This window comes from Gadus chalcogrammus, chromosome 16 (genome assembly GCF_026213295.1).
Source record: "Gadus chalcogrammus isolate NIFS_2021 chromosome 16, NIFS_Gcha_1.0, whole genome shotgun sequence".
Lineage (NCBI taxonomy): Eukaryota > Metazoa > Chordata > Actinopteri > Gadiformes > Gadidae > Gadus > Gadus chalcogrammus.
The window spans coordinates 16,435,037-16,456,967 of NC_079427.1; the positions used below are offsets into that span (position 1 = coordinate 16,435,037).

General features: G+C 44.1%; 2 protein-coding genes across 3 annotated transcripts; both read right to left on the reverse strand.

Moving 5' to 3' along the window:
• Positions 1–5,128: 5,128 nt before the first annotated feature.
• Positions 5,129–15,041, reverse strand: spa17 (sperm autoantigenic protein 17). Its single transcript, XM_056611422.1, has 7 exons — positions 14,979–15,041; positions 14,640–14,814; positions 14,440–14,510; positions 13,832–13,869; positions 11,453–13,268; positions 6,794–6,998; positions 5,129–5,187 (listed from the first exon to the last, which is right to left on the reverse strand). Exons 2-7 carry the CDS (start codon positions 14,791–14,793, stop codon positions 5,129–5,131), a joined length of 2,343 nt encoding a protein of 780 aa, XP_056467397.1. The 5' UTR covers positions 14,794–14,814; positions 14,979–15,041.
• Positions 15,042–15,134: 93 nt separating this feature from the next.
• Positions 15,135–17,877, reverse strand: LOC130406199 (uncharacterized). 2 transcript variants are annotated; one of them, XM_056611641.1, is made up of 9 exons: positions 17,725–17,877; positions 17,212–17,523; positions 17,007–17,084; positions 16,900–16,929; positions 16,716–16,817; positions 16,110–16,134; positions 15,985–16,031; positions 15,631–15,743; positions 15,135–15,391 (listed from the first exon to the last, which is right to left on the reverse strand). In XM_056611641.1, the coding sequence occupies exons 1-9, from the start codon at positions 17,771–17,773 to the stop codon at positions 15,242–15,244; spliced, it is 906 nt and encodes a 301-aa protein (XP_056467616.1). In that variant the 5' UTR covers positions 17,774–17,877; the 3' UTR covers positions 15,135–15,241. The 2 variants fall into 2 exon arrangements, with proteins under 2 accessions (XP_056467616.1, XP_056467617.1); XM_056611642.1 differs by lacking the exon at positions 16,900–16,929.
• Positions 17,878–21,931: the final 4,054 nt, after the last annotated feature.

The following is a 21,931-nucleotide window of genomic DNA, read 5'->3' on the forward strand; positions in this document are numbered from 1 at the left end:
ACACATTTGTACAGAGGCTATCAACATCAAGAATACCACGAGGACAAAGTTCACCCAAGGGTACTTTCAATTTCAAAAGCAACACGGCCAAATCGGAGTCTGATTTGCAGTTTTTCTTTCAGTTCACGCTATTCCTGAAAAGCTTGCCCAACGTTTACTCGTGTCTGGCCTCTCTGTCGGTCAGTCTCCCTTTTCTCTTCTTCTGTTCCTCCGACATTGGGTTTCTCCGTCTCTTTTTAGTCGGCTGATATATGATGAATGTAACAATCCCTTATTTACTTGTGTTTATATCGAGCCGGTTCCGTGTTTGGGGGTCTGTGCCGTAAAGCAATTCGTTACTTCGCGAGACCCGAGACTCCCGCGAGAGTGGGCGGCGGGTCGCCGGCAGAAACATATTCCTTTTCTCCGCCAAGATGCGCAAGGGGGAGTCGAAACAACGAACAATCGAACAAAAATGTATAATGGAACCATCGCAATGACTCCTAGCCTGTTATATTAAGGTAAATCAAGCCAAAAAAGTTGCATAGTTCCCCTTTCACTCGTGTCTGATCTCTTTTCTGGTCCATTCTTCTTTTGTTCCACCGACAGTCGCCTCTTGGGTCACTTATCAGTCGATTGATCCATGATGAATGCAACAATTGCCTCGCAACTGGCTGTTTATATCTAGCCGGTGCCATGTTTGGGTGTGTGTCTGTGCCGTAAAGCATTTTCGAAACTACAATCTGACTACATTTTCGAGGATATTTCCGCTGCGTCACATCCGGAATGTCCCGGTCCGAGCAGATCAAGTTGCATATGCGCTTTTTCACTGTAGAGGCGACATGGGAAAATGACACACCCACCAATCGACCCAGAAATGGATGCAGAACCATCAGCATAACTCTCAACCTGCATACTTAATGTAATTTTGGCTAGAAAAGTTGCATAGTGGGCCTTTAAGTGCTTCTGTGGGTGACATCTTCCGTGGCTTCCATTAGAAGACGTCCCCATGTAATGCACTATAGCCTTCCCTCAAAATGTTCTGTGTGTGTGTGTGTGTGTGTGTGTGTGTGTGTGTGTGTGTGTGTGTGTTTGTGTCTGTGTGTGTGTGTGTGCGTGTGTGTCTGTGCGTGTGTGTGTGTGTGTGTGTGGATGTGTGGAAGTGCGTGTTTGTGCACGCCTGTGTGTGTGTGTGTGTTCCACAGATCAAAACATCTCCCCCATCGTGTCGCCGCACAGCACTGCTGTGCACGGCCCGACACAAGACGTCCGTGTGATGACGGGAGGTTAAAGTGTGATCTGTTCCACTACAAAGGGAGAACGCTGGGAGATAAAAGCCTAAGAGCTGGAGGAACGGGAGAAGGGCAGCAGTCATCTCACGTCCTCCCCGGCCTCCGAGGGGTTCCTGCGCCGCAGCTCACACGCTCCTCTGAAGTTGGCCTTCAAAGCTGAGCCTCGCTCTCTGCCCCCTCACTGCCCTGGATAGAACTACAGCAGCACCCGCTCTCTCTCTCTATCACCCGCTCTCTCTCTCCATCACACTCTTTCTCTCTCTCCATCATACTCTCTCTCTCTCTCTCACTCCATCACACTCTCTCTCTGTCGCTCTCTCACTCTCTCTCTCCATCACCCGCTCTCTCTCTCCATCTCTCTCTCTCTCTCTCTCTCTCTCTCTCTCTCTCTCTCTCTCTCTCTCTCTCTCTCTCTCTATCTATCTCTCTTGGTCTTATCACACGTATAAAAAAAAACACACACACACACACACACACACACACACACACACACACACACACACACACACACACACACACACACACACACACACATTCTCTCTGTCTATCTATCTCTCTCACTGTCTTTCTCTCTCTCGCACACTTCAATATATATGTGCACTATGCAAAATCTTTTGAAAAGATTTAGAAAGTACGAGACATACATGATGCGTCTGAGGTGCAGGTGGATATCCCATTCAAGTGCCCCCCCATCGTGAGGGTTCTGCTGGGTACCCGTCTCTAATTACCACCCAGGAGGCCCGGCAGCGCTCCCTCCACTGACACTCTCCAGTGGAACCAAAGCGGGCCACATCAAGCACATCATTCTAGATAAGGACACATCTGATAAAAAAATGATTTAAAAAAGTGTTCCGTCGAGTTAGAAAATGATGAATGATGAACAAGATACAATCTTGGATAGGGGCAACTGACATTTCAGCGAGATTAATGATTGGATAATGTCCAAATGAACAGGTAGGGGGAGGCGCCCAAATAAAAAATCTCTTAGCTCATCGACCTGTCAGAACATTTTCCCAAATACCCAGAATTCAATCCACAGCCTCAAGTGGGTGTTGCGCTAAGTTTGGAGGTTTGCTGAATATCGATTGTTCACCCACGTTCATTAAAATGGACAGGAGAACCTGCCAGAGAACGCCAGGGATTGAGTAGGAGAGAGAGAGAGAGACAGAGAGAATGATAGAGCAAGAGAGAGATATAGAGAGAGAGAGCGAGAGAGAGAGTGAGAGAGAGAGAGAGAGAGAGAGAGAGAGAGAGAGAGAGAGAGAGAGAGAGAGAGAGACACACACAGAGACACGAGGACGAGCACGAGGGATCGAGAGAGAGACAGAGAGAGAATAAGAGAGCAAGAGGGAGCGAGAGAGAGAGTGAGATTGGGAGAGCGGGAGAGAGAGAACAATGTGGAGAATATGTCTGTGTGTGGAAGTAGAGCAGAGTGATGGGGGCGGAGGGCTCTGCCCTGTCTGTTCTGATGACCGAGCAATGCCACAGAGACTTTAGTTCAGACCTCCTACCATCTACCAGCTGGTGACACCACCAGCAACCTGTGCGTTTGTGTGTGTGTGTGTGTGTGTGTGTGTGCATTTCTGCATGGTGTGTGTGTACATATGCACAATATGTGTGCGTGTGTGTGTGTGTGTATGCATCGCGCCTGTGTGTGGGTGTGTGGGTGTGTAGGAATGAGTGACGGTGCGTGGGATCTGCAAATGCAATTGTGGGCTTAGTGTTTTTTTGTGCCTGCATGAATGTATGTGTGCAGTCCATGTGTGTGTGTGTGTGTGTGTGTGTGTTGTGTGTGTGAGCAGCTTGATGTAATAGTGTGTGTGTGTGTATGTGTGTGTGGAGCTCCGTCGCTCAGATGTGCGTGGGTGGGTAGTGTGGGAGAACTGGGAGTCTAAAGGAGCCCTAGCAAACCGCACAAGATGGTCTGAGCGAGTGAAGTATATCACAGACGCTACTTCAGATATAAATACATCTATATGGAATAATCATATCCCCTGTAACGTATGGATTGAATTGTGTGACAAAGCCAAAGCAAACTTGTGGTAAACCCAATGGATGATCGAGTGAAGGACTTCATGTGTAACATCTTCTGGAACCATTCAAAGTGATTATTAGTGTCATACTGAGTGATTCTAGTCTATTCAAAATGTTAATAACTACACCGGCTTCATGACTCTAGTCTAGATGGATTAATTATTCCTAAAGTTAGCTAAAGCGTTAACCGTGTTTCATTGTTTGATTTGGCTTCATGAGGCTATTAAATGGCGATGTACATTCCACACGTTGGAATGATGGAATATGCATCCATTCGTGGTAATTAATGTCCTCTGGCTTCGAAAGAAGAACAAATCTCTACAGGATCGAAAGTGAAGAATGCAAACATTATGCTTAATATTTTACCCAACACATGTGTTTACCTTGAGCGAGCCTCATTTAATTGATTTAATAAATGAACTGCATGGATCTATAACGATCCATTATAGGCGGGTGGGTGGGTGTTCTAAACCGCAGGGCATACTTTTAATCAATGAAGCAATGTGGGGTATTCATTAGTGTGAGCGTCCTACTGAGTTCCAGTGTTAATGATGGAGAGAGGGAGACAATCTCAGTGTATCTCATATAACAGATTGAGGAGCGTGGAGCATGAAAGGTCAACGCTTATAAGTGAGGTGAAAAAAATGAAACACAGATAAACACAAGCTATTCTAGAAAAAATGAGGCAACAGATACCCTTTGTATGGTATGTATTTATTAAAGGAGCCGCATGATTTTACAGCAGGTTGAAGCAAAGTTTTAAGTCTTACGCATGATCATATAACTGACTTTACATCCTTGGATAACTGACAATGTATTATTGGTTAGAAATGTGGTTGACAACTTAAACCCATGTAAACAAGAATAGAGTGAATTCATCGAATTTTTATAGCTTAAGCTAGACTAAGAACATTTGAAAGAAAAGATTATTACTGCATGCTTACTGCTTTGGAAGATCAGATTTGTAGAAAATACTGTCAACAGAGAACTGGTGTTTGATCTGTATTCAAAATGATCATTGATGTAAGTCAAAACCAAAATCGTATAACTTAAGCAAGAATAGATAGGATAATATTTTATACATATAGCTACCTCTGTCTTGATAATGAGTACAATCACAATTGTGTAGCTTTTATCAATGAACACAAGCAATAAAAGCAAGGCAAACAAGTCCAAACAAATAATAATTAATTAATAATGCAGAACCTTATCATGGCTTATTAAAGGTATTTCTCCTATCTTTTCTTCATTTTTTTTTTTATTACAGATGACAGGAACTATTTTCATCCATAACTAGCCCTGTTTAGCAATTCAGAAGACATTCATTTACACATCCACGGGCCGTCAAAACTAAAAACTAGCACACGACCAGAAATTTCACGAGCACATGCAGCAGCGCGTTGCACACAATCTGGGTCAAAGACAGCCACACCGAGGAACCGGGACGCACCAGCAGCAGAGGAGCGAGCAACTTCACACACAAAATGCACAACACACACACACACACAAGTCGACACACCCTTAAAATCTGCCTGAAGAGAATAACATAGGTTAACTACTGCTTATCTGTGTATAATATATAGTACATACAAAGTGGTGATTCCTTGGGTAAAAAGGTTGCGTGCCTAATAGTAGCAGCCTATAGCCCCTGCTAGGCTTGTACCAGCCAACTTCCTCTCCCCCACGCTGGCAAGCCTCCTCCTACCCCCTTCCTCCTTCAGTCTTCCTTCCTTCGAGACGGGGACCGGTGGGGTGGGGTGTTGGAGGGTGTTGGAGGGTGGGTGGGTGGGGCTGCGGGGAGTTTGGGGGTGGGGGGAGGGGTGTCACTGCTCTGGTACAGATGTGTTGTCGTCTCCCTCTACTGCCCCCGCTCCTCCTGTCTCTGAGGAAATGGAAGTGATGCACCAAACATTACATCATTTCAGAAAACCTTCGACATCATTTTATTGCAGAAAATATGAAAAAAGGAGGAAGCCCAGTTGATGGTGTCTTGTGCATTCCATGACATCACTTCATTAATTAATATCACACAAAGTTGTACCTCATCATAAAACTAGTTCCACCATCTTATCACCGATAGGCTGCACGGAATAAATCTGAAGACGTGATCCATCAAATATTAGTCAAAAGTAATTTTGAGCAAATCAAAAATGCTACGAAACGTACCACCCACAAAGTGAGAATCAGAGCGCGATATACAAAAGATGATAGACATTTTTAGGAGGATAAACCCAGTTTTATGGTCTGCTGACCTAGAAGGGGCCGTCCTAAGTGGGAGGGGTTTGGCTGTGCTGTCTCTGTACGACAGGCCCATTAATTCTCCCTGGCCCTCTGAGGCATGAATGTAACACACCTGGAGTTATAAATACATCCCCTACATCGGATGTTGGGGAACCAGGAAATGGGGTGTAAGGATTTGGACATTCAACCTCTTTCTCCTACATTTGATGCCTTTCAGTCCATGAATAACCTTCGCCGTAGAACAGGAAATGTATTTTCTTCAAGCCTCCCACATGGGATCAGTTTTTCTGCTTCAAAATGGCAGCACAGCTGAATATTTGATAGATGATTTAATAAATACATAAAAAATGTCTCACAGTCTGACAAATCCAATCCCTTCAGTCTCAAACCTCCTACACCTAGTTGCCACTTTTCTGGTTCAAATGGTGCAAATTAGCTGACTATTTGTCAGAGGATTTAATTCACTTTTTCTTGCAGTCTGACATGGTTGCGGATTTATGCATAATTTTCCTAATTTCTTCCGACTACCATTTTATCGTGGGAAGGAATGTCTTATGATATGTCAACCAGAGGCATACTGAATCAACACGACTGCACTTGGTTGTCACTATCTCAGAAATATTTTTCCTGTCGTTGCCTTAATGGAGAGCCTTTCAACAGAGCCAAACAGCTCCAGTCAGTGATTTATTAGGGCTCTCAGTCAGTTCCTGCCATCCCTATCAGGTAATTAAAGAATCAGGCATTGCATTAGTCACACTTGGGACACACCCATCAGGGGGTTCTATAATTGGTGTATTTAATAAGTCAGACAGGATTTTAACAAGTTTAACATTATGATAACACCAAGTGGCAGAGTCTTCGTGGACAGCAAGCAAACGCATGAGAATCCTACGACGGATCATTCGCCAGGTAGAAAACTCTTGAACTGATTGTGTTGTCAAGCCCAGTATATTAGCGACGCATACATCAAAAACCCACAAGCAACAAATGCTAAAAAAAGCCTCATATCTGAGCCCGCCTGTCCACTTTATGTACGACAGCCGCTCCTGATGTCCCTCGGCGGGACCCTCTTCAACATAAATCTGGCCCCGTCTCCATCACTCACCACCTGACTGCCATCTCTGGGGGCTTAGAGGGCTCTGTCACCTGGTCTTAAGGTCTCGTACCCATAACGCCCTGTGGCGGGGGTGGATATGGGTAGAAGGGGTCAGCTATACTCTTATTCCCTTAGCCTCTACACCACTGACCTGTGCCCCCCTGGCTGCCGCCGAGTGCCTCCCCAGTGCTCACCTCCTCCCCTTCGGCCTTCTCCTCCGGCTTCATCTTCTTGCGGGTCATGTGGCCGCGGAAGCCGGCCTGGATTTTGGCGGCGGCCTTGTTGGCTTCAGGGTCGTCGAGGGGGATGTCCATGATGTCCTCCTCCTCCTCCTGGGGTCTGCTGCACTCCCCCTCCTGCACAGAGCTCCAGACGTCAGGCTTAGCCCTGACCTCCTGTCTGCATGATGCTATCTCCTACTGGAGCCTCCAATCAAGGTCACTTTTTATGGGGAATTGTCGAGGAGACCATGAAGCTATTGGTGTTTTTTTGTTGGTTTGATGGGTACGGGTGGATATGTGGTAGTCATCCATTGTCAAAAAGAAATATGATTTTGAGGACTCTCGGCTCTCTGAGCAAGAATAAAGGGAATCTTATTAGGTCCTTTGGGAGGCATTGTCTGATTCAACCCCACATTGTTGCGCATAAGTGATTTTCTTTCCCGTTGTCCCGTCAAATCTGTGAAAGTGACTATCCTTTCCAAAGTTTTTTAAAGTTAACTTTGAAAATGAGGTTAAACCGTCGGCTGGGGGAACAAATATGTTGGTTCTGGTACCTTCCGCTCAGATTAATGATTATGAATGTAAACCTAAAGGGAATGTCCCAAAGTAATTTGGTTGTGTTGAGATGCATCCGATTCTACGTCTGCTAATGGTACACAGAACGCCCAATCAGCACTAATAGTGAATCTATTCATCCACAGATACAATGCATGCGGTGCCAAAATAAGAAGGAGTGGGTGAGCGAGTGGGTCGTTTGACAATGAGCAATAAAGTGACAGTGAGAACACCGCCGTTGACGTGTTATGTCAACACCAATTCAGACGGCGCCATGGAAACAGAAGAACAAAAGAAAAACCAGAAACCCGTGTGCATTGCTTATCAAGAAAAAAAAACAACAAACCAAAAAAAACTAAAAAAAACAAACAAACAAACAAACAAACAAACGGATTGACGTGTCAACACAACAAAAGCCCCGGCGGCCCACAGAGTGGGCTCCCAGCGGCTTTGGCAGGTGAGGCAGCGATCGCCCTCGTCTCCCCGGGAAAAACAAACCATCCAGTGTGGGTGTGAGTCCACCCACCTGCACCGCTTGTTAGCCCCCCCCCTGTCTGACTGCTGCTGCTGCCGCCGCTCAGGGGCCACTTCACAGCCACAGGCGGATCACCACAGGCCCCCCCCCCCCCCCCCCCCCATCCCCCCAGCGCGGTGCCTCTTACTCATTAGCATGATAGGTTTCGTTACTGAGGCTGGAGGCGGTTTAGTGCAGAAATTAAGCAAAAAGAAAATGTATCTAAAAAAAATGATATGGTAACCACAAACAACGTCACAGTGCAGCCAGCCAAAATGGCAGCATGTGTTTGTGTTGTTCGAATTTTAAAAGTGGAGTACGAATGTATAAATATACCAACGGGATGATTTTCATCCGCTCGACTGAGAGGGGTCGCTCTGTCCACTGGGGAAAGTAGTGACAACACAACAGAGCTCCATGTTCAATGCATTCCCAATCCAAACAATACGAGACAACAACCCGCTCCCAACAGTAAAAAAAAGCTCAATGTACATGCCTGCACTCCTCTGTCACATCGGCTGATTTATAAAGAAGGCCACCAGTTGATATTATTACTTTATATTGTCATGAAATTTATATATCATGGCAATAAAACATAAAAATATCAAAGTAGCGACTGCTTTAAAAAATAATCCTACCTGTTGATATTATTCAATTCAAGAATAATAATAGTTTGACAATAATCCGACCAATTCAACTGAATATATTTGTTACTAAAATAAAAGTTGATCCGAGGCGTCTACTTACAGTGTGACAATCCATGGCTCTCTACGAAACAAGACGTGTTGGATGTGGAGAGAAGCGGAACTAGAACGCCCGTGCTTTGCTTCCTACGTTCAACCAAGAATGCTCCCTTACATGAGTCTCAAGTGCAGTACAGATGCCTGACTGTATGCACACCAACACACACACACACACACACACACACACACACACACACACACACACACACACACACACACCACACACACACACACACACACACACACACACACACACACACACACACACACACACACACACACACACACACACACACAGTGAGAGCGAGAGGGAGAGAGAGAGAGAGAAAGACAGAGAGAGACAGAGGGGGAGGGGGAGGATTCGGAGGGAGGGATGGAGGGAGGGAAGGAGTGAGATGGAGGGAGGAAGAGAGTTGGGAGGGAGGGAGGGAGGGAGGGAGGGAGGGAGGGAGGGAGGGAGGGGGAGTGGAGGGAGGGGGGGAGAAATAGGAAGGAGTGCTGGAGAGAGGGATGGAGGGAAAGAGAATCGCTAAAAACATGACACCATGTGTTCAAACCTTTTAGTCACCCTTTTTTTTTTTCCAATATAGCAGCATTCACAAACAATTGCTGAACAGAGCTTGAATAAAACATTTGAAACTTAGTTGGACATATTTACATAATTCACATAATGATGATGATTTTGACTTTCCAGTGTGAACAGGCAAGGCATAAATTGAGGGGAAATTACCATTATTTTCCTAAAATTACAATTTACACGAGTATCTCACAAAAACAAAAACAAAAAAACAGTCAAAAGCAGCATCCTACATGTTCCTAATATTGCCAAGGTGAAAAATAATGAGCAGACTCAAAAAATACAAAATGCCATGGACACATGGTGGCACAGGAAAGCAGGTGTACGTGGCTCGCAGTGCATGTCACCCCGACATGTCATCATTTGATTAGAGAGGCAGAGTGTGCTAACTGCACTCTCCGTTCCTCTAATCCCAGCTGGTCCAGACGCCCACACTCCACTCTCCTCATCCCTCTCCTCGCCTCTCTCCACTTCCCTCTTTCCTCGCCACGGAGACAAGACATGGCGAAAAAAACATATCCATTGGTCTGAGTGATTTCCTGACATTTACTCTCATCTCTCGCCAGTGTTAGCCTCCGTTGCAACACGATGTTTGCTGTCTCAGAGGAGGACTCGGGTCGTGTGTGTGCTTGTTGAATCTATCACGCTCTGTTTAACAAATTGATCCATTCCTGGGACTGTCTTCTCTCTGTTGTAACTGTATGGTGATGGGTGATATTGTAGAGGGAATTTCCATCATGCTGATACAAACAAGTAGTGAATTTTTAGGGGTTTCTGTCGACAAATGGATGCCTCTGTGTGTGGTCCTCAAAAAGAAAGCAAGAGAGTAGGTGATGGAAATGCGTAAATAACAATTGGACATGACTTGAAAAGTACTAAAGCTAGTGTAAATTGCATTTATTCAAATGTATATGGCTCTACCAGTCAGCAACAATCAATTACATGCATGGCATGTAACCAATAAATAACAAGCATTTTTTTTTTGACACGCGTCAATTGGACACAACTGTTAAAAGCCACATCGCTGATGCAGATGCTGCCTAGCAACTATCAGGCCCACCATCTCCCATTAAGTTCCTGACGACATCGGGAGAGTGTGGGATGGTGAGGAGTTTCCATGGTAACATTCTTAGTACTCTTTTCACAACTCTCTCTCTCTCTCTCTCTCTCTCTCTCTCTCTCTCTCTCTCTCTCTCTCTCTCTCTCTCTCTGGGGCCAAGTAGTCAGTCCAGACAAATCAACAGGCCTAACTATGTCAGCAGCAGAAGACTTTAATGCCTTATTCACCTGAAAATTGTTCTATCAGTCCTTTATTGTGATGAATTACTTGTGAAAGTTATGCTCTGCGGAGGCGGAAGTGCTCCCTAGAGAATATTGAATTTTGCACCAGCAAGCCGATTTTTAACAATCAAGCAGCAACTGTTAAACCCCATTGAGTTTGCAAACAAATTTACAACAACGCAGATGCAGACACAGAAAAACTCACAAACATACACACACACACACACACACACACACACATGCACACAAAAACTCAGACACACTCAGATACATTCAGACACATAACATAATTACACAGGTTCAAATATGCATTGTGTGTAGGGGCAGATGCACAAACACATCCACACGTGCACACACACACAAATACACACGGACACACATGGAAAATGGACATTAAACTACATAAATTGAGGCTGTTTCGAGGCTGACTCTGTTGGATGACATTCAGCGTTACGAAAATGTAGGCCTTTATGTCATCGAGGAAATGCTATGCTATTTATGGATTGTTTTCAATCACCAGCCCCTGGAGACCAGTGAAGAGAAAGTAGAGATGTACTGTTGACCAGACTCGTCCTTGGCGGGGTCATGAATATAGGCTAACAGAGAAAGTCATGTGATCAGACTGAATCTCAACCAGAGACATGGCATGGCTCGTAACACTCTAGTTAAGATATGCGCACATATTTGAGTTTTTGTGATTTTGCCATGAGCACATTGTGCTCGTAGTTTTCCTATCTTCTAAGATACAAGGGTTAGGATTATACGTTACCTCTTCGTCAGACTATAATGTGAAACTGTGTCCAAATCAGTAAACATTTTGCTCTATTTAGGCATAGAACAACTTTATCATCGTCTATAGAAAGAGAGAAATCATCTGAAAAATACCATGTGGAATCAAGCCATAAATAAGTGAGGTTACCTTGTCCTCATCCTTGGTCCCCTGATCCACGACGTCATTCTCAGTCTCCGGCGGCCTTTGGTCCCCTTGGTAGACGTCATCATGTGTCTGACCTGCACCGAGGTGGAAGCTTTCTATGGACCCCTCCCCCACGCCATTGCTCCTTCCTTGTCCTTGTTCATCAATCACTACCTCTTCAGCCCGGTCTTCTGCCCCGCTGGTCCGCGGCATCACCACTGCGTCCTCTATCTCCTCCATAGTGTCCTCAGGCTGTGGCTCCACAGGTGCCAGAGCTATTTCCTTCATCTCCATCGGATTCTCCTCTACTGCCATCACCTCAGCCACTTCCTCCTGTCCTTTTTCCGGTTCGGATTCGTTCGATTTTATTCCAGCGTTACCATCATCGAATTCAGAAGGAAGCCCCTCTTCCATCACGCTGAACTGTCCTTGTGCGTCGTCTATGACCCCTCGACTGATTTCTCGCTTCTCATCATCAATGGCGTCTTCTGGTGGATCGTCTGTCTCATTGGATGCGTTCAGTCTTTCAGGATCCTTATTGCCCTGGTTTTCAACTTCACTTGCGTCCGCGTTGTCTGTTTCATCATCGTTATCAAAATCAGTTTTTAGCTCAAGATTTGTCAAACCTGCAGTGGCCTTGCTTGATAAAATTGTTCCATCTAAATCTCCTTTGTAACCAATATTGCTCAAGGCTAGTTCACTTGTGTCCAACTTCAGGCTGATGTCTGCAGCCTCATTGTCGTCTATTTCCTCCCTTTCGGCCTTCACTTCCTTCTCTTGTCCCTCTGTTTCAGAGGTGGGCTCATCACTGTATTGTAAACCATCTTCCCCATGACCAGACCGAGCCCCAACGATGTCCTCATCCAACTGGCTCTCTGGTCGCTGCTCACTGTGTTCCAAGACCGAAGATCCGTCTTCTGTCTGACCTTCAGTCTCAACTATCTGGTGAACTTCGGGGACATCATCAAAGTTAATCTCAACTAAGGCCTCCTCCTGAGGAGCAGCATCAGTAGCTAACGTATTCTCAATTTCCTTCGTATGGTGACCAGCATTTCCTGTGGAAAGTACAAGTTCATGGGTTTCTAGAGGATGTGTCTCAATTAGTTCTTGGTTCTCCAGTGTTTTCTTCTCCTGAGGTTCCATATCTTCTAGGGAAGGTGTTTGTGTTTGGTTTTGGGACAGCGATAAGCCCCCAGGAAGGTCTTCCTCTTTGGTAGAAGGTGCTTTATGGTAATCATCTACCACATTTGCTTTGTCTGTCTGCTGAAGTTCCTCAGCACACACATCCACATCTGCTAGCCCAGAATATGGAAACTCCTGTCTAACATTTCCAGCATCAGCACTTTGGTCGATGTCCGATGTGTCTCTAATCTCGTCACCTGATAAATTGTTCTCTTGTTCTTGTATGGGTGGTTTTTCGCCGTGTTCAATTGTTTGTAACTCATCAGCGCACACATCTCTCATGGAATCGCCTCGGGATAATAACAAACTAGTGTTATCCAATTCAGACTGACTGATATCTTTGTCTGTCGAAAACTGGATGTCACTTTCTATCAATTCCTGATCAACTTTATCATATGCAGTGAAAAGCGTTTGTTCTTCATCCTCTTTTTCCCTGCCACAATCTTCACTGCTAACACCCGCAACTTGGAGTATGTCATCTGACTCTTCTGGTGAGAGCTCCTCTTCAGTTTTGACCTTCTCTACTGTTCCTCGATCATCACTCTCTTCTTGAACATATTCAGTGAAACCATCAGGGTGCCTTGTGTGGGGTGAGGCTACTTGAACACTTTCTTGATTTTCAGTTTTTGACCTTTCTCTGAAAATAAATATCAGACCAAAATAAGAGGCAAGTTATGCAAAGAGTTTAAATGTGTGCAAAATGTGTACTACTAAGATGTTATCATTGTACATAAAATTGCAAGCCTGTAGATGGTAACGTTCTGAAAATTATACAATTGAAGTCAAGGCTTTCTGTATTGATCTATTGATACTCTGCTCTTGACTTTCACTTCCAAATCCTTTCCTTCTTTTTAGTGACACTAGAACATATTCTGTACCTTAAACTGCAAGCAGGGTTAGCTAGATTGCACTTTGGTGTACTAAAGAAGAAATGTTGTTACTGCTCCATTTTAGATTTAGATATAGCATATAAGTACATTTTTGATAAGTAATATTAAGTGATAATAAGAAATTAACAACAAACATTGGGTTGAATTAGTCTATCTTTAGAATTAATGTATATTCATCAATAATAATAAACAGGAAATCTCAACAGATATTTTATTATCATCTTCATTTTTTTCTATCTGCTCTCCTTCCACGTCCTTCTTCCCTTGTCCTCGCATTGATGGGGTACAGACGGTACAAGATACAACTCACTCAGTGTTGGATGTAACATCTGTTGCAGGTGGAATAGCCTAGAAAGGTACAAACATATTACTTTACATTAAAATCAAGTGAACTTCTTAGCAAAGCTAGCTAAGGATTGTTATGCACAGAAGGGTTTGGAGTTGTTCAGCATCAGGGTCAAAAGATAATATAACTAATCAGGGGCATTTTACCAATACAATTATATTAGGATGGCCAGGGGCTTTCTTGCATCATCTAACCATTTCCCAGTATTTGCAAAGGGGCCCAGATCTTTTTCATTGCAGTCATAAAAAATTGGTCTTTCATGAAACATAGAAAAAAAGATAGGCATATTTCCCACACTGAATACAAATGCCCTTCAAATTATCCAATATGCCCCCAAAACGTATATTACAAAAAAATTATAAATTCCAAAAAATGTGAATGAATATCCTACCCGTCAGGATGAAGAACATTTTTCAAGGCCAACATTTACTCTAATTGAAGCAGTAATTAAAAATGTAATTGGTTTAGAGGCCTTATTTCAGGGTAAACTACAAAAAACTATTTAATTGACTTCCTGTTAATATGCTAATGTTATCACCATGTTAGAGTTAATTGTTGAAATTAAATCAAACCTTAAATGAATGGTTGTTGTAGAATCTGTCCTCGATTTTTGCCGCCCACTCAGCAGGGTCCAAGCCACTCTCTTAAAGTAATAATGAAAATAAAAATAAGTGTATACTCTTATTACCTGTGTAACTAGTAACTACAGTAGGTATGCAGTGACAAACACGTCCTTAATCAGAACATTAAACTGTAACGTTAGGTCAATTACCTTCTCTTTCTTTAAGAAGGCCTTCAAAGTAAAGAAGGGCATAAGTAGGGATGTCTTCAGGCTGGTTTCTCAACACTTCCCTCGCCAGCCCCTCCAGGATGGAGCCAAACCCACGAGGAACTCGTAGGTGTGTGTTGGAGAAAGGTACAGCCATCCTCTCTCAGACCACGTAGGGCTTCAGCAAGAATGAGTCATACAAATGTTTTGATGTCGTTATTTAACGTCTGGTAAATTCAAGTTAAATATGTATTTCCTTGGAAACAACAACTGGACAGCATGAGCATTTAAGTACATTATTTTGTTGTCTACAAATTATGAATAGACTCAATGTTAACGTACCTTTTAAATCGCCTTAAACAACTGAGTAGCAGTGAGACACTAGAGAGCACGTCAACATCAGTTTTGTTTAGGATAGTTGCTATGCAACGAAACTAATGTACGGAGACCCAAGAGGTCCCTCTGCCCAAAGGAGAAACCCAAGACACAGTTGTTTCGTTTATTTTAATACACACTATTAAAACCAACATGTACATAATTAGAATCAAGCATTTAAGTCAGGCATGGATTTAATACATTAAGTTTGTCCTAGCAGGCCATCTCAATCACGAATACGTAATAATTGCATACTCTGAGTTGGTGCTCAGTTTACGCGAGATTTCTCTCGGGATCACGTTGAGTCGGTCAGCAGAGCGCGAGATCTGCGGCAGGTGAGACGCAGGGAAGGGGCTCAGGTACGTCTCATCTCTCCAGCGCTGGACAGGGGAACACAGTGGATAGGAAAGTGACCATAGTGACCGTCGTGTGTAGCACACGAACTAAACTCAATAATGTATGACATCAAGCGCTCAGCCTCTTATAGGTCCATTAGCGATAGGACCATTTCTCATGAAATTAAAAGTCTTCGACAAAACGTTACCGTTCAACTCGATGGGGAAACAATTCCTACACTTGCATACATATACTTTATGGAGACTGAGCTAATGGTTTTTACCTCTCTTTGGTCTTCGTGACTGCCGTAACATATCTGCGCGAGCTCTGGTGAGCTCGCCCCTCGGACAGTGATCACGATGTCAGCGTAAGCCACCTCGCTGTCGCTCTGGTCCTCTGGGTGAAAGGACAACAAGAGGCTTCTGAATGAGTCGTCTGTTTTACATTTCCCCACGTATCGTGAACGGTGACACAGTTGACACACCACGCGCCGCCACACGGTTGGAGGCCGTTGCTTTCTCACAGTGTTTGGACTACTGTGACCCTGCACAATATAGCACATAGCATCTACCATGGAAGCCCCATGAATATAGTGGTTGGGAATGTACAATTGTTAATTTCATGGAAAATGTCTTACCTCTAGCAGGTGATCGGTTGGCATGGGAACCTAGTGATATAGGCCGACTGGGAAAATAGTCATTTAATTATAAGATTTTAGTAGCCATAATATCTGACAAAAAGTGGATCATGTTTTTCACTTACTCCTTTACTGAATCAACAGGGCCGCCTGAAAAAAAAAAGTGGTTCTGTTTTAGAAACATAACAGATTACTGGCTATATTACAGTTTATTATACAACAGTTAGTTCCGACCAAGTAATTTGATTGGACAAGAGGCATTCCATGAGTGCTGATATAGAGTATAACAGCACTGGGACTATACATGTATATATCCGATTTGCAGGTTTTCTAATTAAGCAATATCACATTAGAGGGATTGCTGTTGTACTGAATTTCAGCACGGCTGTAATTCGGTCGTAGGTACGAGGCCGTAGGCCGAGTGCTGAAGATAATCACTGCCATGCTCATATTCAGTAGGCCTACAACAACACAACCTCGAGTGTGATATTGCTTTTATGCAACAGTTCTACTAGCACCATTTATTATTATTTATTACGGTTAGGAGAACACCTGTAAAGCGTAGTAATACATGTATCGTTAAAAGTCCCAGTGCTGTTATACTTTATATCAGCACTCATGGAATGCCTCTTGTCAAATCAAATTAGCTCTGCTGATATTCAGTACAACAACACAACCTCAAGTGTGATATTCCTTAATTATAGTACAAAGTATTAATGATATCAGCTTACCCTTCCTTTTATACTTTACTAAGAGGAAAAACCCTAACCCCACAAGGGCAATGCCAACAATTGCAATGGATCTTTGCAGAGTATTCATTCCAGCCACCTCCCCTGTTATAAATAAAAAATCCAATGTTACATCCAAATATTCATATTCATATCCTTGATTTACATCAAAATCATATCATATCACCTGAATCCTTTGGTTGGGTGGGAATTGAGGCTAAGAAAATTCATAACATATTAGCATCTTGTAAAATTGTGCGAAAAAGAATTATCCTTATTATACTCAAAACTCACGTGTTATCATTTCAGTCCATTTGATTTCAGTGCTTGCCGTGTCAGAACCTGTGGTCCAACTGGGAATGTCTCTTTGGCCTGGAATTTGTCAGTTTTTTTCAGTACATATAAACTTTAACTCTGACCAGAAATTCATGTATAAAATCCCCTTTCTCCAATGGTTTAAAAGATCCACATCATAATTCGGGATGTTAAAGAGGCATACCATGAATCTGCAGCTCCACCCTACGCTCTATTTGTCGCTTCAGCTCCGGGTGAGCTGTGTTCTCAGAGTAGCAGACTTGGATGGAGCCGACATCTTCGATAGAAATGTTTGGAAACTGTAGAGATACGGTGCAGACTTCATTCTGGGTGATTGTACCCAAACATCCTGCAGTGCCAGAGACTTCTTCAGGACTCCAACAGCCACGGACAAACCCAGGGGAACAGTCGTATGTGCAGTTCAACGTTAATGGTTCTCCTACGGCAACCCTTATGGTGTCAAGGACTACCCCTGTTTTCTCACATTTGGTCGGGTCTGCAATGAGATCAATAATGAGTATATGACATGAATATTATTGGTACATGTGAAAGCGTTATAGCATTATTGGACCATGAAATTTGACTAGTTTCAACAACACAGATGATGTTGTATCAAATGTCTTTTGTACAAACTATTTTAGGTTTAAGCAATATTTAGATAACATATTGATTTGTAGAATATAAGCAGATACTTTACCTTGGCTCACCCAAAGAAGGAGCATTGTCATGTAAATTGAAAACCTCATTTCTTTTTTGTACAAACTTCTCCGGTTGAACTCTTTTCAGTCAAGATCTTGGTGTGGTGTCTTTATGATGACAGTTGTAGTGCCACTACCAGATACTGTACGGGGCTTTCGGCTTAGCATTCCTCACACCGTGGAACAAAGGAAGTGGTGAGCAACAGGATACATACAGTATGGGGGTAGAAAAACGGTTCATTTTCCATAGAGGGCACCTGGCTTATTTGACATGGAAATATGTATTGGCAAAACAATATGTTTTTAACTCTATTTTTCTCCATATTCTTTTTATATTTATTGAAGTAGTGTGTGTTTTATCAAAAAAAAGAGCGATATGCCTTCTAAAAAACCGGATGTTTGAACGACTTGCAAATGCATGCACTTGCAGCTCGCTAATGCACCTCACATCCCTTCATACCTAAAGAGAATGTTGCTGCCACACACACCACCACCCACAACAAGAACCCACGATCCGCAAAAAACAGCAACTGTAAAGACAAACATAAAAATACATCGTTTTCAAATGGTTATGTGTTCGCTGTTTAAAACCAACACAAATGTTACATGGACACACATAACCCCCAGTAATTTCAATCTGAAAGGTTGATTTTCCGCATGCATATCATGTATTATGAATAACAAGATAGAGTTGCAAAGAACACTGTTGCATACCATTACAGGGCTGCTAGATAACAAACTGGGGCCTCAGATGTCGGGCTCACATTTCACTTTCATTGACTGAGGGCCTCTCACTTTCAAACATCCCCCCGCAAAGACCTGATGGAGCTGATCACACTGGTCCAAACTGGCTCTAGAGGAATGTAAGAAGCTAAGAAAGAGGAAAAAAATAGAAAGGGTACATGGGTAGCAAGGGTATATTTTCAACGCTATTGATAATGTGGACATGGAAAGTAATGCAACAGTTTGGTTTTAGAGCAATTTGGATGTTTTTGCTGCTGGCAGAGTCGGCTGCTCTCATCTCAGGTAAGACGATGGATGATTTTGGTCATTCAGAAAATGGGTTTTCAATAGAATGCGTTAATCAAATAGAAATCATCCACATTCAAATTATTGCATCAAACGAGGAGATGAAAAGAAAACGAATCACTTCAATTCAATTCAATTCAATTTTTGTGGGTTTAACAGATCAAATATCTTCGAATGCTGTAATAACTCACCCACTTTTATTCATTGTGTTTTAACCTGGATATGTTTATGAATACTTTGTGTAAGAACCCTTTGAAGGGAGCGCCGACCTGCCCATGCAGTCGGAGACGGACCTTGGCTGGTGCTCGGAGGGAACGTACGTCTCCTACCACGGCTGCTTGGAATGCACAACAGGCCACTTGTAAGTACACACAGCCCTCTCTGACACGTTTGACCCAGCCCACACACTTATCTGAGTTATATGGTGACCATATGTCTGCGGCAGTGCATAAAAAACATTTATCAACTATAACGTGATCTTTAATTATCCAGTTGTCCTGGCAACGTGTCAGCACCTCACAAATGCCCACCGGGAACATTCAACTTCTACACAGGGAGGAGCAGCATCGGTGACTGCAAGGTGGACTAACTTAAAAGACTTAACATTTTTTATTTTTTTTTCAGCCTTGATAGGGTATTTGTTCAAAGTGTCAACAGACATTTTTTCTAATGCTGATTACCAACTCTGTTGGATACACTCTAAAACACAGCACCATAATAATGTCTTTATTATTTAAACACTGATCACACCGGCAAATACTAATCTTCATAATTGATTGACTAATTGGTACACCTAATTAAGTTGATAAATCGCATAAAACTTAATGCAAAAGTGTAAAACACAACATACTTAACTTTCATTTCCGATTACGAGTGCCGTTGAATACATGGTTGTTACACAATTGACACGACCGCATGATAACCACACTAAAGTCCATTTGCGCCTGCTGTGTGCTGTAGCCGTGTTCTCATGGCCTGATCAGCTCCGAGGACAGAGCGGACTGCAGGCCGTGTCCTGCTGGCTTCTCTTGTCACCCAGGCAACAGTACCCTGTCTGCCTGCCCTAAAGGACAGCATTCCCCAGAAGGGGTGGTTCTTTGTTTGGCCTGCCCCATAGGCTCTGTGTGCCCGTCTGGACACCCTCAGAAGGTAAGCACTCAGTCAAACCGCACACCGATTTGGTGGGGATACTCGTGTTCTGTGATGACCGTGTACCCTGTGTGTTCTGTCAAGTGTGACCCGGGGGGGGAGCCCGACTCGGAGCGGGCCGGTTGCGTCGACTGTCCCCCTGGCTTCTACTCCACCCCCTGCACCTTCCGTTGTGTCAAGTGCCCTTCCGGTAACCCCATCACATCCCAAGATCACCGGGCAACACATTCATTCATGAATCAAGACCAACACAAAATCTTTCTTTTGAAATAAAATAATCAAATAAATGGCTTATGGATAGATAAATATCCCATCACCGCCACTATCACCAAAAATATCCGAGATGGTCTTCCATACTGCTCCTATAGGAACTCACTGCCCAGAGAATGGGACGTCGCAGCCTCTCCAATGTCCTCTGGGCCAGTCCTCCTCCCCTGGACAGGCCCTCTGCCACCGCTGTAATGACTCCTCCCCACAGTGTGGGGGCACTGCCGCGGCCCCGTCTACCTGGAGCAACACAGCCCAGCGGTCAGGCCAGGCCTTTGTCTGCCGCCCCGGAACATACAAAGACCCGAGAGGAGGGCCGGCATGTATGGTCTGCCCTTCAGGTGAGGAGGTTGTGTCGAGACATACTCTAGAGAAGGGGTCTCAAACTCATCTTACCTGGGGGCCGCTGGAGGTAGAGTCTGGGTCAGGCTGGGCCACATCAAGTATTCCACAAGAAAAAAGTAGCACAAGAGACCCAATCTAAGTTAATGATCGAACTATAATTAGATCACGTTGGCTATGTAATCGCTGACAACAGGGGACATTTCATAGTGGTTGGTGGAAACCGGGACTTTTTTCTTAGCGTCCTTTGGCTTTTGTCGGGACTCAGGACTCGCAACTCAAAATTGGGTCTGTCACCCTGTCACAAGTGATAAAAAAGCGTGGCAAGCGACTCAGCAAAAATGTGCGTTTGACAACAACACGCGGGCCGCACTAACACTAAACTTTGATGTCAAGCAGGGGGCCACAAAATATCAATTGGCCCCCGGGCCGCGAGTTTGAGACCCCTGCTCTAGAGGGTGTTTACTCCAAGTGCACAATATCACAGTTTGAAATAGAAAGGGTTCTAGCGCAAGCTGGCTGCCCTGCATCGCCCAGGTGGGCGCCTCACACAGGTGGTGGATGAGGTGTTTAACCCCCCCATACACATACATACACTCAGTATGCAAAGCACTTTGAGTTGTCTTGAGAAGCGTTATTTAAATGCATTGATTTATTATATATTCCCCCCCCCCCAGGCCATTACTGTGCTGCGGGAGAAGCGGCACCATGTCCAGGGGGGACTTACGGCCCCAAAGAGGGTATGGCGAGCCTGACAGACTGCCCAGCCTGCCCTGCAGGTAAACAGAGAATGAATCACCATCGTTACTTGAATACAAGTTTAAACCTTTTCCATCATTGCCTTTTGCAATATATCAACATGGGGGCGGTTGGCCAATAGCATACATTGTTCTTCTGTAATGTGATTGTGATTGTGCATGCTTTTCGGTGTGCAGTTCTGCTCTGGGCATCCACTGCAAAACCACTTCTGTGAAGAAGAAAAACGTAACCGAGAAATCAATGTGTGAACTGAGCTATTTATGACATCCTAAAAATAAAGTGCAACGCAGAGTAAAGGGTGTATCGTATTACAATGTATTATGTGTGTTTGTATACAACGTGTGTATTGGATTATGATTCTCTCGTCCATGAATAACTCTCCCTAGGCTTCTACTGCATGGAGGGCAGCACGGAGAGGCCCACCTCCCAGTTCCTGTGCCCACAGGGCTTTTACTGTGAAGAGGGCACCGCCACACCCCACGGGAGCCCTTGCCCGCCTGGCACGGCCGGGCAGCAACTGGGACAGACAAGTAGGGCAGCCTGCAAGAGATGTGGAGAAGGACGCTTCTGTCCCGCAGGTGAGGCAGGACAGCATGAGGTACAACGTTGACCACTGGAAGTGATGTCATGGAAGCCGCGGCGAAGCCAAAGTCGTTTTTC